The sequence below is a fragment of the Maylandia zebra genome, linkage group LG2 (assembly GCF_041146795.1).
Source record: "Maylandia zebra isolate NMK-2024a linkage group LG2, Mzebra_GT3a, whole genome shotgun sequence".
Lineage (NCBI taxonomy): Eukaryota > Metazoa > Chordata > Actinopteri > Cichliformes > Cichlidae > Maylandia > Maylandia zebra.
Genome location: NC_135168.1, coordinates 2,640,343 through 2,659,464, shown reverse-complemented (window position 1 = coordinate 2,659,464; position 19,122 = coordinate 2,640,343). Strand labels below are relative to the sequence as shown.

The 19,122-nt window shown below is 41.0% G+C and overlaps 1 protein-coding gene across 1 annotated transcript in view; it reads right to left on the bottom strand.

Moving 5' to 3' along the window:
* Nucleotides 1-19,122, bottom strand: part of gfra3 (GDNF family receptor alpha 3) — a 76,776-nt gene that overhangs the window by 17,681 nt on the left and 39,973 nt on the right. Inside the window, exons 3-5 of the mRNA XM_012923400.3 lie at nt 12,811-12,882; nt 6,049-6,403; nt 191-300 (exon numbers count right to left, since the gene is read on the bottom strand). Of these exons, the coding sequence (XP_012778854.1) occupies nt 191-300; nt 6,049-6,403; nt 12,811-12,882 (537 nt within the window). The remainder of the gene's footprint in view (nt 1-190; nt 301-6,048; nt 6,404-12,810; nt 12,883-19,122) is intronic.

Sequence of the window (19,122 nt, the reverse complement as noted above, 5' to 3'; positions counted from 1 at the left end):
TCATACTGTGTGTTTCATGATTCTTGTTTGTTACACTTCAAAAGTAACTAAGGGCTCTATGTTTTCTAAATTTCTCTGAAACTGTAATAAAAATGACAAACGAGCCAAATCCGACACTTGCAGCCTTTTATTTTTGGTAAGGCAGTAGGCTTTTTCGTCTTTTTTCCCTCCTTCCCCGTGTGTTTAGTACCTATGAGTCCGGCATAGGCTCGGAGACAGAGGCCTGCTGAATCTTTCAGGCAGCCGCTGGCTGTCAGATGAGACGGCTGGCAGTTATTGAGGAAATCAGCCAGTCTGGACCTGGCAACAACACAAACAAACAGTCAATATCAACATTAAAAGCAGGCAAGACTAACTTACACAACACCTTCTTATGTATAATAAACTTAGCACAAAAAATAAGAAAATTTTTCTTTGGCTGATTATTTCTTTGCTGTAGCAATACTTCTTAGCAAAAAATCATCTGTCTTTAGGAAGCCTGTTCATTTCCCATTAAATGGCGTCACATTTGTAAAGAAAATGCATTTATGGTTTGAGCAGTTGAGTATATGGGTTGCACCCATGAAAAGTTTGCCAAATATTATCTGCCAAATACTAAACAGCTTATTCTGTTATTGACTCTTGTTTTGATCCTCTGTTACTGTAGACACCAGCTGATGATCAGGTGTTTGATTGGCACCTCAGTAATAGCACCTCTGAACGTGGACCCTGCTACAGCAGTCAGTTGGTGTCTCCTTCAAACATGCCATGTTTGATAGACGTGGACAGGGCCCATGCGTAGGGCAATTTCAAGCAGGTGTTCCACAACACCAAGCTTCAATTTTATTTGGAGTGAGCCCTAATACCATCTCCAAATAGAAGTTTCACGTCCATATATATGGGGGATGTCAGAGACACGCTGCAAAGTGGGCCACTCCCAAGAAGACAAAGCCAAGATTGTCAACTCTCACCACCTAGGACCTTCTACAGATTTACAGTCAAGGTTTGCAGGACAACATGACTGATTTCTCTCTAATTGCACACAGCCAATCTGTGATTTCAAAAGGGTGCCAGGAGGCCTGCTGATTGACCTTCACAAGGCAGGGATAGTTCAGTAGGTGGAGTGGTGGCCCCATGATCGGAAGGTCGGGGGTTCGACTCCACTGAACGGTTACCCTGAGGTACCCCTGAGCAAGGTACCGTCCCTACACACTGCTCCCCGGGCGCTGCATTGGTGGCTGCCCACTGCTTCACTGGGTGAATGGGTTAAATGCAGAGGAGCAATTTCCCTATGGGGACTAACACACACACAATTTGTGCTGGTGTTGGCAACGTGCGCACTGGAAAGTGAACATGTGGAGAAATTTTATGTGGCGTGATGAGTCCAGATTCTGCCAATGGCAGAGACGATGCAGAGAATGCTATATTGACTGCTGGAACAATATGGTAACCACTGTTGGTGCAGGCAGTGTAATAGTGCATCTCCCTCACTAAAGAAAAACAAGGGTTTCAATCATTGGATGCATAGCAGTGTAAATGTATGCTATGCCTTCTGATGATAGTCCCTAAGGGAAGCATGTATAATGTAAACAGAATTGGTCCTAGCACTGAACCCTGTGGAACTCCATAATTAACCTCAGTGTGTGAAGAGGACTCTCCATTTACATGCACAAACTGGAGTCTATTAGATAGATATGATACAAACCACTGCAGCACAGTACCTGTAATACCTACAGCATGTTCTAATCGCTCTAATAGGATATTATGGTCGACAGTATCGAACGCTGCACTGAGGTCTAGCAGGACAAGCACAGAGATGAGTCCACTGTCAGAGGCCATAAGAAGATCATTTGTAACCTTCACTAAAGCTGTTTCTGTGCTGTGATGAGCTCTGAAACCTGACTGAAACTCTTCAAATAAACCTCTGCAGATGATCTGTTAGCTGTTTGACAGCTACTCTTTCAAGGATTTTTGATATGAAAGGAAGGTTGGAGATTGGCCTATAATTAGCTGTTATGCCTGTTGTACATAGCTGATTAAAAGAGAGGCTGATCATGTTTAAGACTGAAGCATTAATCAATAGTAGGACTTCTTTGCGCAGCTGCTAGTTTTAGTCTCTATAAGGAGGTTGAAACCACCCACAATAATTGTTTTATCTGAAATGAGCATTAAATCAGATAAAAAGTTTGAATTCAGACAAAAACTCTGAATAAGGCTCAGGTGGTGACAACAAATGAAATTGCAGGTCTCCTAAACAGACCAGATTTCCCCCAGAAAGTTTACCAATTAGCTATAATGCCCACATCCTTTTTTGAACACCACTCAGACATCCAGCAATATAAGGAGAACATGCAGCTAAATGTGTCAGTCGTTATCGGACAGCATAAGGTACGCATAAGAAAACTACAGTGTCTGAAATTGTTTTGCTAAAGTTACACACGATCCAAGATTAATTTCAGTCAACTTTGATTGACATGACCAGGTGTCATTACTGCTGACATGAATTATAATTTTCTGGAATTTAATTTTACCCTCAGCCAGCAGTTTTAAATTTCCCTTAATGTCCCCTGCTCTGGCCCCTGGAAGACAATTCACTATGGGTGTTGGTCTCTCTAGCTTCACATGTCTTCAAACAGAACCATGTGTAACCAAGTTGGGGACCAGGAGGAGTTGAGCATTAGAAGTGCCAGGCTGTTGTCATTGTCTATGGTTTTTTCACATGCTACTGAGGCCCCTGTTTGTTCCATCCATCAGCCATCCATTTCCTGATGCTTATCTGAGTTCAGGCAGCAGTCTCAGCACAGAAGCCATGACATCCCTCACCCAGCCACCCTTTTCAGGTAATACGGACATTCTCAAGACAGCTGAGAGATAATATCTCTCCAGGAAGTCTTGGGTCTGTCCTGGGCCCCCCTCCTGGTGCAACATGCCCAGAACACCTCACCTAGAAGGTGTACAGAAGACATTTTAGTTAGATTCCTGAATCACCTCAACTGCGTAGACGAGCAGCAGCTACTCAGTCCCTCTTGAATGACTGAGCTCCTCACCCTTTGGCTGGGCTGTGGCTGGGCTCTCTTTCTACACTTGTATTCACAACCTCATTCTTTCAGTCACTAATCAGAGCTCATGACCATAGGTGAGGGTAGGAGCCTAGATTATCTGGTGAATGAATAGCTATGCTTTAACACTCAGCTTTCACTTCACCACAACAGATTAGTACAGCACCTGCATCAGTGCAGACACCTCCCCGATCCATCTGCCTTATGTTCCACTCTAACTCATGAACAAGACCCCGAGATACTCGAACCCCTCCACTTAGGCCAGTAAGTTGTCCCTGATCCAGAGTGTGTATGCCAACTTTTTCCAGATCAGACTTGGGGGTGCTAATTCTAAATTCTCAGGCCACCAAAGTGGAGAAACTCCACTACTTGGCTGCCCTTTACATGCTGTTCTATCCATAAAAACTTTGAACAAAATCAGTGACAAAGGGCAGCTCAGGGGGAGTCCAGCAACCACCGGAAATGAGTCCTACTTACACCCCATACTCCCAAAGCACCCCCCACAAGGGACCTGGGCAAATGCCTTTTCTAAGTCCACAAAATGCATATAGACCACTTGGGCAAACATAAACCCTTCTAATATCCTTAAGAGGATAAAGAGTTGGTCCTGTGTTCCACGACCAGGATGAAAACAGCATTGTTCCCTCTGAATCCAAGGCTCAACTAACAGATGGACTTGCCTTTTCATTACTCTTGCATAAACCTTCTCAAGAAGGCCAAAGAATCCCACTGTAGTTGGAGCACACCCTCCAGCCCCCCTTCTTAAAGATAGGAGCCACCACCTGAGCCTGCATATTCAGAGGAACCATTTGAGACCTCCACATGACAATGCAAAGATGTGTCAGCTAGGACAGCCCTACATCAACACTCTTCAAGAACTTTCATCCACTCCAGGGGGCCTGCCACTATGCAGTTGTTTAACTACGTGAGTGACTTCACCCCAGTGATTAGCGAGTTGTCCCCCTCCTCCTCTGCATCAGTGCCGCACTCCGTTGGCCTGCCAGTACCTGTCAGCTACCACTGGAGTCCCACAGTCTAACACAGTCACAGTCTTTAAGCCCAATAAAATTCCTTCAACCTGATGGCTCCCTTCACCTCTGATATCGACCATCTGGTTCTGGGATTGCTGTCACGGACACTAACAACCAACAATCTTTCAGTTGCAGCTGTTTGCAGCAGCCTTAGCAGTGGAGGTGCAGAACATGGTCCACTCAGACTTAATGTTGCCGGCCTCCCTTGAAATGCAATTGAAGCCAGAGATGAAAACAGAAGATCTTGATGACTGTGGCAGACATTCCCAGTGCACTGGTACACCAGGTCTGTCCAACATTTCCTCCCACCACCTGATCCAACTCACTATCAGGTAGTGATCAGTTGACAGCTCAGCACCTCTCTTCACCCAAGTATCCAAAACATGCGGCGGCAGATCTGATGATACGATTACAAAATCAGCAGCTGTTCTGCTCTACTAGAACCCTAACTTCAGTGACTGGATGAAGATGACAGACAAGACCTGTTCCCAGACCCAAAGCAACCCACTTGTCTTTATACATACAAGTATACCCACTGCTGCCTGCCACCTCTCGCTAAGGGTAACTCCAGAGTGGAACAGAGTCCAACCCCTCTCTAGAAAACTGGTTCCAGATCAGGTAAGCCAGACTATATCTAATTGGTTTCTCCGAACCTCGCTCAGCCTCCTTCCCCACCAGCGAGATGGCATTCCGTGTAACACAAGTCAGTTTTGGAAGCTGGGGATTGAAGCACCAACATCACCACCTATGACTGCCACCCCATTCTGGACAAAGTTTGCAGAACCCTTGAATTGTTATGCTGCATAGAGATTGTATGAATCACTGCTCACCCAGGATCTGCCACGGAGACCCTACCAGGGGCCCTGACAACATAACTCCTGGGATCAATGGGACACACCAACCACTCTATTGCAATAAGGAGTCAATTTATAGAAGGAGGACACAGGGATCATAATTTGTTAAACTGCTAGTATGTCTTGCTCCTTCAGATTTAAATTATCCAAACCATTAAACAAAATGAAACAAGAGTCAATTGCTGAATAAAGTGTTTGGCACTGGAAGCAAAATATTTCATTGGCTGAAATATAGCCCCAAACAAAGCCTCCATCAAGTTTTACAGATAACTGTAAGCGCTCACTGTTAAACCTCTCCTGACCTACTTCATATACTTCATACTGATATACTGATAAAATTGGCAACAGGTCTTCAATCCCAAGTTTTTGTTTTTTGGTTTAACTCTTTACGTTGAAATCGTATGTAATTTGGTATTTCTTTTGGGTTTCTTTCCTTAAGAATGGCTTATTAACTGCAACTCTTCCACTGAGAGCATTACTGACGAGGTTGGATCCGAGAGTAGACAGATCAACTTAAGACCCAGATGCATCTCTCAGGTCCTATGTCAGATCTTTGCAGGATTCCCACCCCCCTTTTTTTTTCCTAAGGACATTTCATATACTGCCTATCTACTCTAGATAGGTTGTTTTACATCTGCTGCTGTTTTTGTCCTCTACTTGTCAAGGTTCCTCAGATTTTATTAAGGTCAATCTGCACACTGTGCTAAGATACACTGAGTTTTGGGCTAATAGCGCTTTGGGAATCATTTAGTTGGTGAAGAAATGTATTGAAGTGCTCAAAGACACTAACTAAAATGTTTCTTTGGTAATCATTTGTTATGTATAGACATCACTGGCTCGTTCCTTTTCTTTGGTGACTGTTTTTGTTTGAAAAATACAGAGGTTAGCATTAAGTGGCAAAAACTGAAAAATACTTTCCTCTGAAAATGGTCAGGTTCAAGTACTGGACAGAAATATGCAAATACATCAATGGATGTCCAAAGAAAAGCTTCAGAAAGCCTGGGGAAATATTGCTCAAGATCACTTTAAAAATTACAAAATATTCTGGCTCACTGAAAGCAAAATATAAAGAAAGTAGGGATGGCTCACAGTACTGTTCATCTGCCTCTACACTTTATGTCTAACCTGCAAAGGTCGTCTCGGCGACAGAAGCTTTGCTGGTGGAGGCAGTTCAGTTGCAGACCTTCTTTGTCGTGGTAGGAGCAGGAGGGTACAATGGTTTTCCTTCTCCTCTCACCACACAAGGTATCAGTGCAGCGGCAGAACAGGACACCCAGGCTGTACTCTTCTGGCACCCGCTCCAGAAAGCGACGTAATGATCGGTGGCATTTGTGTTGGTTACATCTGTTGGTACCAGGCATCGGCTTTGTGCAGGCTAGCACGTATTCTGATCGTAGGTTACCACACTTTTCGTACAAGCCACAGTCTTGTGCTGCCTTCAAGCACTGGTTCTCACCACCCAGTTGCATGAAAGATGAGGCTGGGGGGGTGTCAGAAGAATAGACCAAGAGAAGATATTCATTCCTAGGATTAGCATACTCTTTGACTACATTCCTCAACACATCAGTTCATACCTGGGATTTTAAATCAGCATGTAATTGGATCTGGCTTCCAAGCACTTTTTGCAAAAACATGAAGGCTATATCATTTCTATTAGAGAACAAATATCAGAGTCCTGCACAGTTTTAACAAGCTTGATTCAGTACAGAAGCAAAACCATTACCTGAAACTATAATCCAAGCCCGGCCATTAGTGATCACACATTTAGGCCATTCTCAGACATTCTCAAAGTTTTGTGTGCTACTGAGCTGAATTTTATAGGCGGTTCCCCATTGAAACAGTCAGCATGTCTGCATTGGCCAGGCTTGTTAATAGCAGCAACTGGTGCATGCATGTTGCTTTTGCTTAACCTGGAGCGTCTTGGGTCGATTTGTGGCTATTTTCAAATTTTGATTACCTGCCATTTGCACAGTGTTGAATGGAATATAGCGAAAGTCTGCAAAAAAAAGTTTGGTCACATTTACTGTTAAAATTTCAGTATGACTTCCGGAAATTAGCTTCAGTGGCTAAGCTAGCGATAAACTTACGCTATTGAGCCTAGGGTCGATTTGTGCCCCATTGAAACCCATTATAAACGCTATTTTTCACGGCAAAAGATTTACGGTCAAATCGATCATCAAGTCTCCAGCTTAGGTTTCGATTTGGACTACAGGCCTTGGAGTTGTAATTTTTTTATTTGTCCACCGGGTGGCGCCCTTGCTCCACATGTGACGCCTGCTGGAACATACACATGTTCTCCAGCGGCCTGCTCGAGACAGATACCCGGAAAAGGCACACTAATTTCCCGCGTACCACAGCAGCCTGCCCCGCTGCTCGTTCCGGACCATTTTCTGCCCTTAGGTTCGTTTGATTTTTTTATTTTTTTTTTAAATCAACAGGAAATGACGTATTTGTTTTCACGTGGTAGCGGAAGTGTGTGCTGCAGACACGGGAACCGAACCATATGCTCCGGCGCTGCGCGAAACACACCCGCGGCAGAGGCACTCCTCCCCGGGGGAGCAGGAGCAGCAGCGCCGCCTGGGGACATTTTTGGCTTCTGGAAAAAAAATTAAAACCGGATCGAAATTAATGTTCGTGCCAATCTTTTGTCCATCTAAAGGCCTAATTATAATAACAATAAAATATTACTTCAAATGTTTTTTTTGGAAAATATTTTATGTTTTATGTTTTATGTTTTTGGGGCAAAAAAAGCAGTGCGCTCATGTGACGAAACCGGGATATAAAGGGTTAAAATCCGCGAAATGTAATTAAAACTTGACATGAATATTTCAGGGAGAAGTAGTTTTAAAAGACTGACCAATTTAAAGTGAAAAAAAAAATTAATATTTAATATTTTTATTGCACTTTTTGGGCGTGGTCGATAGTGTGCATTTTATGAAATGCGCTCCTGGAAAAAAAATAAAAGGCGATCGAAATGACTCTTGGTGCCAATCTTTAGTCCATCCAAAGGCCTAATTATAATAACAATTGAATATTACCTCAAATGTTTTTTTTGGAAAATATTCAAGTTTTTTGTTTTTTGGGGCAAAAAAAGCAGTGCGCTCATGTGACGAAACCGGGATATAAAGGGTTAAAATCCGCGAAATGTAATTAAAACTTGACATGAATATTTCAAGGAGAAGTAGGTCTAAAAGATTGGCTAATTTAAAGTGGAAAAAAATATTAATATATAAATTTTTTATAGCACTTTTTTGGGCGTGGTCGATTTGTGGCTCTAAGACCAATAGTGTATGCATTTTTCTAAGATCCTCCAGGGGTTTTAATCATATGTGATGGTAAAACACTTAAAAGTAAAGTGGGGAAAGGAAAAAAAATAGCAGTTTTAGATTGACATTACAAAATGAAATAATACAGTGGGTAAAATGCATATTGAACATGTTATCAATTTTCAAAGTGAAAGTGTTTTCATTGCTCAGGAATGAAATGAAATGAAATGAATGAATGAATGGAATTTTGCATGGTAAGTGTGCATCCAGGCCATGGCAGTTGAATACATTACTTATTGTTTTCTTTAAAACAATTGTAACTGGTGATTCCAGATTTTTCTGTACCTCTCCACAAGTGGTCCTTGGCTCGTGAACAATTCTTTTGATAATTCTTTTCACTCTTCTGTCTAAAACCTTGGCTACTGGTTGTGACCAGTTTATGGTGAAATTATGTTCTTTCCACGTCTGGGATATGGTCCAAGACTGCTTGCTGGAACCTTCAGGAGTTTAGAAGTCCTTCTGTAGGCCTTGAGAGAGCCATTGTTTTGTTCTCTGTTTGCTGACAGATTTCAGCTGTGTCATGACTTTCCATGCCTTTTTATACCTCCCTTTCTTCATGTGTTCAAGACTTTAATAATAATAATAATAATAATAATAATAATAATAATAATAATAATAATAGAAAGCAGTGGCACACTGTTGCCTCACAGTAAGAAGGTCCTATATTCAGTGTTCGCCTTTCTGTGTGGAGTTTGCATGGTCTCCCTGTGATTGCGTGGGTTCTCTCCGGGTACTCCGGCTTCCACCCACAGTCCAAAAACTTGCAGTTAAGCCCCTTTTCCATTCGTAACTACTCAGATTGACTCGCCAGGGTTTTCCTTTATGTCATATTACCTGGTACCAGGTACATTTTTAGTACCTGCTCGCCCGGGGTTCCAAGCAATCCAACCAGGAACTAAAATGTGACATGCCAACGATTTCCTGGTCACTCGATGAGTCATGAGAGCGTCTCGTTCACAATAATTAAAAACGCCATTTTTGAAACCTGGGAACGAGGGAAATGGCTACAGAAAAATCGCAGTGATTACCTGAGGAATTGGAGGAAAAGCCACAGAACAAGCAGCAGGCACATTCTTGCCTCATTCGTGCGACCTTTGTTGTACCGTTCGTGTTGCATATTAATTAAATCACGAGGCACCCAGGCTATGACAACAAGCATTCACTCTGGGTTGTAATGGAAAACCAGTTGATCCGAGTTCATCCGAGTCGTGGTGTTTCAATGTGTCTTCACCATGTCTTGAATTCTGAGATTTAGCAGATGGGGGAACCCATCTGCAGCAAGTTTGTCAGGAGCTAAGCTAGAAGCGACCAAGTGTACCACATTCTGCTCTTCACCAGTTAAACATACTACAATTTCAGTACAGCAAACTACCCAGTTTGTAATATAACTGTTGTCTAATATAAACCTTAAATTATTCTCATCTAATGTGCTTTTGAAGACATTTTAGAATAAGAAACATCCAGAAAAATTCAGCAACATCTCATGTACATATCCAATATCCGATTTAAAACCTTGGATAGATTAGAACATTATATATAAGCTTCAAATGTTTAGCTTATCAAACTTGCTGAGCAGTCTTTAACTTAGAAAATAATCTTCAAAGAATGCACACATTAATTTGTTTAAAGGTTACTGTGAATATGCTCCACTTCTGTAAAACTATCTAGATGCTGAAATACCTTAAGCACAACTTCATATCTGAACATATCATATGTGATGAAAACACAATTGCAGGCAGGATCGTGTGGTGGCTTAACTGTCTCTGTGGTATCAGAGACAAAGAAAATGAGAATGGAGCTCATAAAAATTAAAATTGCTTGACAATATTTTGTATTAAACTGCCAGTCAGATTTAATTGCTCATTAAATGAAGGTGCCTGAATCCCAATCTAGATCATTCTGGGTTATTTTAACTCCTGCATATACACAAAATAAATGATAATACCCTATATATATACTCATACCATATAAATAATACTTATTACTTTCCTACATTAAAGTTTTTCTAATTTGATTCAAATGAATGAAGTGGTATCTAAAATTAATAAATAAAAATAAAATTACATTTACAGCTAGAGAACACTATAACATCTGTTATTGGCACGAATCTTGCCTGTGATCCAAAGTTCTTCAATTTTCTGGTAACATTTTTGGTTTGGATACAGGAAATGGACTTTTGAATGGGTCGATATCAGCATGCAGCGTAATGCTGCTTGGGAACATTTACAACATTTCAGTCTAACCTGTTGTTTCTCTTTTGCAATGCTTGGTCGCTGCAGAAATTTCTAAGTAGTATGTTGTTTTTATGGAGGAAAACTGGCCCAAAGTTCATTTTTGTGATGAGGGAAATTTAATTTAGCTAGTTCAGATGAGAAATAAATATATTTGGGGGAAATCTGGGGAAAGATTTTGTGAAGTGAGAATGTGAACGACATCAATCATTCAGGAGTAGCGGTTTGGTCTCTTACTGATCTACATGGCAAGTTGAACAATAAAGTTTATCTTAAGCTCTGTCACAAACAAACAGCTTGTATCCACAGGCTGAACTGGAAGAACAACAGAGAGGCTGTACACAAAAGGGGATAAGCAGGTGCTTCAGTGTGTGCAGCTAAACGATGTGTAATGTGTTCTGTGTAAGTTGGTGTGGTTACAACTACTGTAGCAAAAGAATTTCCCAAATGTGGGGTAAGTATTACTCATTTGTCATGTATATAAGATTGTCCTATGCTGTAAATTATGGGATACAGTTTTTTTTTTTTAAAGGTGTAAAATTAATCACAGTAATTCTTCTCACCGAGTACTAGTACTCTTTAAAAAAATGACCCTCTGAATCTACAGCAGGTAAAATAAGTAGATAAATAACATAATATAGTTAATAATATATTTCTAACGATACTACTGACATGAAATTCTCATCAGATGTCGATAACAAAGTAAATAAAGACCTACACTAACACAAAGAAAACAGAAAAAACAGAAAAATTTCAAGACTGATTGATTTCAAGACCTTCGCAACCTTATCGTTCTAAAATATACTGATGGCATTGGTTATAAAATAATTTCTAAACTAATGAAGCTTCCAGTAAGCATTCTTGGGGCCATAATCCAGATGTGGAAAGAACATAATTTCACCAAAAACCAACCACAACCTGGCGCTCCTAGCAAGATTTCAGACAGAGAGAAAAGAATTATCAGAAGAGTTGTCCAAGATCCAAGGACCACTTGTAGAAAGCTACAGAAAGACTTGGAATCGGCAGGTCCAATAATCTCAAAGAAAACAGGTAAACCTCCAGGGTGTCACCACACAAGACTCACTTTCTGAAAAAAGCATATTGAACCTTTTTTTAAGTTTTAAATTTAACTCTTTGAATGCCATAAAATACACCATATCTGAGGCACTTGCTGGTCAAAAGGCACTTTATAACACCATATGAACAGTGATGTTTGGAAGTAGGTACATCAAAGTGTGGGGCTGTTTTCCACCACCTGACACTTCATATAAGTGAAGGAAAGATGAATGTAAAAATGTACCAAGACATTCTTGATAAAAAATCTGATGCCATCTACCATGAAGATGAAAAATGTGGTTTCAATTGGTTTCAGAGAAAGAAGATAAAGCTCCTAGAATGGCCCAGCCAAACATATGACCTGAATCCAATTCAAAATCTATGGAAAGAACTGAAGAACTGAGGTCATAGAAGGGACCCACCGAACTTTCAGGCTTTGGAGACTGTTAAGGTGGAAGAATGGGCCAAACTCAGACCTGAGCAATGTTTGCACCTAGTTTCCCCATATAAAAGGCGTCTTGAATTGATTACCAATAAAGGCTTTTGTACGGAGTATTAAACAACTCTCCGTAAGCATGTTCATTTCTCACTATAGCACTTCATTTAATTTATGGACCTCTATGGTTTGATTTCTTTGAATGTGTGGATTGGATGGGCTGTTACCAACATCAGATTTCATAGCACCTTTAGAAATATATTTACTTGGAACATGTTCAATACTTATTTTACCCGGAGTAGGCTGGGATTCCTCCCCTGGGAACCTTGAGTATGTTTCTTATCAGTGTTATAGCTACCTATTAGCTTGAGACATTTGACAGTTTATGCTCTTTTGGATATGTCCAAAAGTAATCACCAGTTTTTTTAGGATATGTTTTTCATAACAATAAATGCCTGTTGCATGTCTGTTCCATTCAGATAAGTAGATGCTGGGACATTTCTGGATAAAAGAAAATATGCAGCTGAACAAAGGAAACCGACCTAACACCACTAATGTGAGTGCACACTGAAAACCCTGATGGTGAAAATATTGTTGATGTAAATGGACTTAGAAAAGCAGAGATTAGAAAAAAACAGTAAAAGATCAGTGTCACTACATGATATTGATTGATATATACTTAACAACATCTCTGAGGCTTAGTGAGCCATTGATCTGCTTCACTGCTATAGACATCTATGTCATTAAAAACTCAATGTTCAAGTCCACAAACTCAATGTGGTTAATCGTGAAAAAAAGACTGCACAAGTGACCATGTGCTTATCAGTGTGTGTTTTACCTGCCACTAACGAAGCCATGTGTGTATCCACAAGCATGTCGTCATATGGAGATGTTTCCAGCTCCTCCTCCCCTGGAGACAAAGGAACACACAAACATTAGCAAACCTATCTGTCTGTTTATGATAAGGCAAACATATTTAACCTCCTAGGACCTGGCGTCCACATATGTGGACATCACATTTTTGTTTATTTAGACCCAAATACTCAATTTTGCTCTACAAGGGCCTGATGTCCACTTACGAGGACATTATACTACCACTGTTCTATCAAAATTTTAAACGAATATCCTCATTTGTGGCTCTCATTTTTCTTAGAAACAAAAATTGGGTAAAAATCTGGTAATTCTTTGTTTTTACATTCATCAGGCCCCAATCAGCCCAAATATCAGAGAGAAATTAAAAATGCTGCTGTGGAAGAGTTGGGGTCTTAGGAGGTTAAAAGAAAAACTTAGGTAATGCATGGAAATGATATCGGAATTCCCCACTTATATTCATACATCTGTTTTCATTATTAAAGGATTTAATTAATTACAGATTCCCGAGGAAAGAAATTGGCTCATGCTTACTGATTGGTTTTAGGTTAACTCTGAGGTTGTTCAGTTTAACTGAAGTGCCACAGTCCTACACCTTTACTTCTAATTCACTTAGAAAAAGTCCTAAGTCAAAAAGAGACCCACTGAACTGGGAACACCAATAACCATGATGTTTATCCAGGGCCAGGTCACAGAAGCAGAAAAACCTAGACTCGCCCTCTCCAGCCACCTTCTCCAGCTCACGCTCATCCATCCAATTCATTATTCTCATGCCAGCTGAGAGATCTGACCGGTTTGTCATGAGTCTACACATGGACTCCTAATGGCAAAGTCTGAAAAGCCAGGGTGTGGGCCACCAGGGCCTCCACCTTTGACTGCTGTCTAACGCACATCACAGCCAACCCCTGTGGCACCTACTGTGAGCCTGCAGGAGGGCAGGCCCATTTTTCCTTTTCAGGCTCGGCCAAAAGAACGAGCCATTGGGCGCTTTCCCACGTACTCCCTCACCAGGCCTGGTTCCAGGATGGAAGCCAGTTTACTCTGTATCAGGCAGCTGGTTGATATTAACAATTGTAGGCCTGATGATAATATGGGGATGAAATAAACATATTTGACACAAACAGAATGGTAACACAAGGCAATGAAAGGCAATATGACATAATGTGGTGTAATGTAATGTACATATAATATGCATTATAATGTTTCATGAGGATGTAGATGGTTCACTTAAGAAATACAAAATGACGGTTTCATATTAAGTAACACTGAAGGGCTTTTTTTAGACTGTTGGTCTCCCTGTTGCAATTGGCTGGGATGTGAGGGGGGAAATGAATAGGAAGGAAGGGAAGAAGAACACAACAGCTTCTGAAGATGTTGACACAATTCGCTTGGTTTAAGAGGGGTAACTTATAACAGAGAGATTAATAACAATTATCAATGTGTGTGAATGTTTGTTAAGTCCAGTGTTGGGGAGTAACGGAATACATGTACCGCCGTTACGTATTTAAAATACAAAATATGAGTAACTGTATTCCGTTACAGTTACCGTTTAAAAAGGTGGTATTCAGAATACAGTTACTTTGTTGAAATAAATGGATTACACTGCAGTACTTTCCTGTTTCATATTGTGGCGGGTCAGGACTGTTTGGGTTTGTTTGACAGCTACGTTCTGTTGTTCCAGGCGGCAGCGTTACGGTTGTCATGGTTACAGGGCGACGCTCTCTCTCTCTCTGCGACTGTGTGTTTCCTGGGTGAGAGAGCGCCTTTTCGTTGTTGTTGTTGTTGTGCTAAGCTAACAGGCAGAATGCTACAAGCATAGCTCTAAAGAATGTAGCATCATGGGCAGTGTAGTCCGTGCTGCAGGGAGAATGCACTGCCATACACGTTATGGGTCTGTGAGCGCGAGGAGGGAGAAAAAGGGGAGTGGAAAGGTACGAGTTGTCATCCAGCAAAAACGGGAGCTGGAAGCATGTAAATATAATAATAACCACTGCAGCCAAGAAGAGAGCCTGACGAGCCCAGTTGTAAGTAAGCTATTAAGACTCGACTGTACACCGTGTTCCTGTTTTCCTCCGAAAACAGTAAGTTCCGTTGGAGCAGCCTTTCAACGCCTCTCTCTGTCTTTCGCAAGAAAAGTTGACCCAGACAAATCTCCTTAAAACAAATGCAATGCAAAATGTTGTTCGCTGGATTTACATCCGCAAAGAAGACTATTACAAAGCAATGGTTCTGTCCTGACATTTGTATGGAATCATTCTGGAGACGATGTCTTATCCGTGTTATTGGTTTTGAACATACCACAGCAAAATTAAATAAAGCTCGACCCACAACTGTTGACGCTTGGAAAATCTTCTCATCCAGAGTTATCTCCTGGAAGAGGCAATAATTGGTTTTAACTTTGTGTTTTTGTGTCTTTTCTTTGCTGTCCCTATGCCTTGTTTGCTAATGTTTGCTTTGCTACTGCAGTTTACAGTTGTGCTGTATATGTCTGTACCCCCCCCCCCCCCCCCCCCCCCCAACCCCGTTTTAAATCAATAAAATGTTGATCACAAAAAAAAAAAAGTTGACCCACACAACAAAGTAAAGCTATTTTTCGGCTACGAGCCGACAGGGACCCCGCCGTATTAGTCAGAGGTCCCTTTACTACAGTTCGGAGTCGCGGACCTTCAGTAATAGTAATAAATCACACAGCAATAGTACATTCATGTTGTTGTAAAAAGCATGATAATATATTAAGTAATCCAAAGTATTCAGAATACGTTACTGTCATTGAGTCATTGAATACATTTTGGGGCATGTATTCTGTATTGTGTAATGGAATACATTTTAAAAGTAACCTTCCCAACACTGGTTAAGTCCCACTTCAGAGAACCGTACTGCAGTGGAGAACTGTTTCCAGGTGAGACCTAAGCAGCTAGCACAGATTGCTTGTCTGCTCCATGGGCTCAACTATAAAGAACTTTTGGTGGACTGTTACAGAGTTGCAAGCATAGAAGTACACGCTATCATCACGAGGAGGCAAGACATGCGAGTCCTGCCTGATAAAAGCTAATACCCCAGCTGAAAATAACGGGTATCACAACCAGAGATGGACAGTAAAGCGTTACTGTAATCTGATAACTTTATTCAAGTATCGAGTAAAGTAAGGGATTACTATTGCAAAAAAGGTAATTAGATTACTGTTACTTTCCCGTAAGAACGCTACATTACTGCGTTACTAAAACTGTGATTTTTTTGCGAGAATGTCTCATGACAGTGACGTAAGCAAGTGCGACGTTCGTGACAACAGCTGTGTGCAGATCAACAATGGATCATATATCGATTGTGGGAGAGAGTATGAGCGTGCAGCGTTTAAAGCGTGGAAGTACTGACCTTATTTTGAGTTTGATTCCATAAAAAGTGACAAAAACATTAGTGTCCGCTGTGCGTGGGAAGAAAACTTCTTTTTACAGCGAAAAAACCCCTAAACTTCCAAACAAGCACCGAGTAGCTACGACGTAATGGGAAACTCACAGAGAAACTCGCGGATTCTTCCACTGACTGCTGCGGCTCACCTGCACCAGGGTAAACCTCCGCCTACCCAACTCCTGCTGTACAGGTGAAAATAGAGCAACAGGACCGCTGAGTCTTTGATTTTATTTATTTTCTGCTGTGTTTTACTTGCATCTATTTGAAAGACTGAGTGTAAACACAAAAAATATTTTATTTTATGAGCTGGAATGTGCAGAAAATAGGTTTAAATGTTAAACTAATTTCTTCCAGTCAGAGAATATTGCAGATAATTTAATATTTGCTTGATGCAAAAAGTTAAAAGATTAAACCTAATAAAACAAGTTTAAAAAAGAGACTTTTCCATTTCCATTTTTCCAAGAATAGGTTAACTTGAGTTCATATGCATGTAAAGGTAGACGAGCGAATACTTTTGGCAATACAGTGTAGTAAGACAGACAAACATCTGACATTTGTATCATAAAACAAACAAAGAGGATAAAAAAATCTAGGATATGTTATTGAAGACAGAAACTTTATTATTTTATTCTAAGAACGTTTATCAAAATACTGTAATTGTTCAGACATTCTGGCAGAGGACATGTGGAGACCAATCCACATGGTTTAATTTTACCAAATTTTACCAAAATGATGTTTTTTATTTTGGTTGAAGAAAAAGAAGAACACAAACAAGAAGAGCCTAAAGAAACACTCTAGAGTCTATAGAGATCATCTGACAGTGAATTAGACTCAATCTCAGAACAAAAGCAGGGATGTCTGGAGAGGGAATTAGGGACAGGTGCCCAGGACAACAATGATTTGATTCAGAGACGTGGTTAACCTCCAGAGAAAACCAACACCTATCGCACTGGTTAACATCCCTGGTTTGGACATCAAGGTCATGAACAGGTATGAATTCCTGGGTGTTCACCTTAACAGTGAACGGCACTGGTCACATGACACCCATGGGCAGTTCACTGTGTCGTAACAAGTCTTCAGTAATGTCTTGCACACCCCAAGAGACTTTGATGGTTGCCTGCTGGGCAAGTGGCAGCACAGAGGGGTAAAGGAAAAGGCTTGTGCGGCTCCTGACTGAGAGAAGAAGATTGGTGCAGAAGGGCAGCTCTGTCTGGCCAGCTCCCAAAACTCTAAATAGCAGATGTGTGGAGGAGGATGTTATCCGAGCTAACGTGCATTATGGACAACACCTCTAACTCCTGGCACGAGACTGTTAGAGCCACAGTGCTATCGCGTCCTGACAGCATTCAGACTATATGATACATGATAGATGATAGTTCTGTTTATTATTCATTTTTGTGTATTGTGATTGACTATGTGCTTCACATGTATGATCGATTGGTTTTAAAACTTAAGAGCCTTCTAGGATGAAGGTGAAACGTCTCTGAGAAACATACCAGAAGGCAAAATTCTAGAAATGCTTGTCCCCAACAATTTTGGACATATGTCACTGAAAAACTGTCATGGAAATGCAGCTAAAGAAATTGAAATCTGAATTTCCTCATTGGTCACAGTTCACACTCAAAGACATGCCTCTAATGTTCCTGTTGCTGTATCAGCAGACCTGCTTCTAAGCCCTATCACCACAGTATGCTTCTCACCACATTTTGGACCTGGCTCTGGGGCTCACAGACACTTTGCTACCCAGCCAATCATCTGCATCCTGATGCAGACGGGACATCGCCAATCCTTTGCTATTTCGCCTTTTCAGGCGGAAGAGGGCTACTGTCTCTCTGCTTCTCACCCTGGTCAGAACCTGCCTCTTCACCTAAGTCTGAGGACATCAAGGTGCTAATGATGCTGAGTTTTCTGTTTATGAGTCTTCAGTAAGCTTGGTGGTTCGATCCCAGTATGCTCCAGTCTACATGCCAAGTGTCCTTGGGTAAAATACTAACCATGCTACTCTCCAATGCATCCATCAGAGTATGAATGCATGTGAATCTTAGATAGGAACCACTTAGAAACAGCGTACTTTGGACATACTTCAGTCATCCATGGGTGAATGTACAAGTAAAGTGCTTTGAGTGGTCAGAGTAGAAAAGCGCTAAATAAGAACCAGTCCATTTACTTTCCCGAGCAGCAGATATAAAAAGTGAATTTTCAGCCTGTTAATATAAAGACTGGTTCCATCTGTCTTCCTTCTCTCACCCCAACCAATCACAGCAGATGGCCCCGCCCCTCCCTGAGCCTGGTTCTGCCGGAGGTTTCTTCCTGTTAAAAGGGAGTTTTTCCTTCCCACTGTCGCCAAAGTGCTAGGGCTAGTGCTATGGTTGTTGGGCTTTTCTCTGTATGTAGGCTCTACCTTACAATATAAAGCACCTTGAGGCGACTGTTGTTGTGATTTGGCGCTGTATAAATAAAACTAAAATGGAATAATTCCTGTGGCCACAAACACAACAGGTGGTGAAAGATTATATAATATAATGCAATGTGATGTATATAATTTCAAATTAATTATAATATTTTATGAAGACATAGTTTGTTCATTGAGAAATTTGAATATTGTGGAAACTTGAAATGATTTGACATTAACATTGAAGGTAACTGAGGTAAAATTCTTAGTTGGGTTTTTTTGTTTGTGTGTTTGTTTTGAGTGGTCACATCTGCTGACCCTCTACCTACTTTGCTATGGAAGCTCAGAGACTTTGAATGGTTCCTCTACAGGAACTGTGCAAGCCCAAGGAGACTGTGTGCCCTGCTGAGCAGTCAGAGTCACCAGCAAATTTAGTGATGACACCTCAGATGTCTCTTTAGGGTTGACACATATACTAAT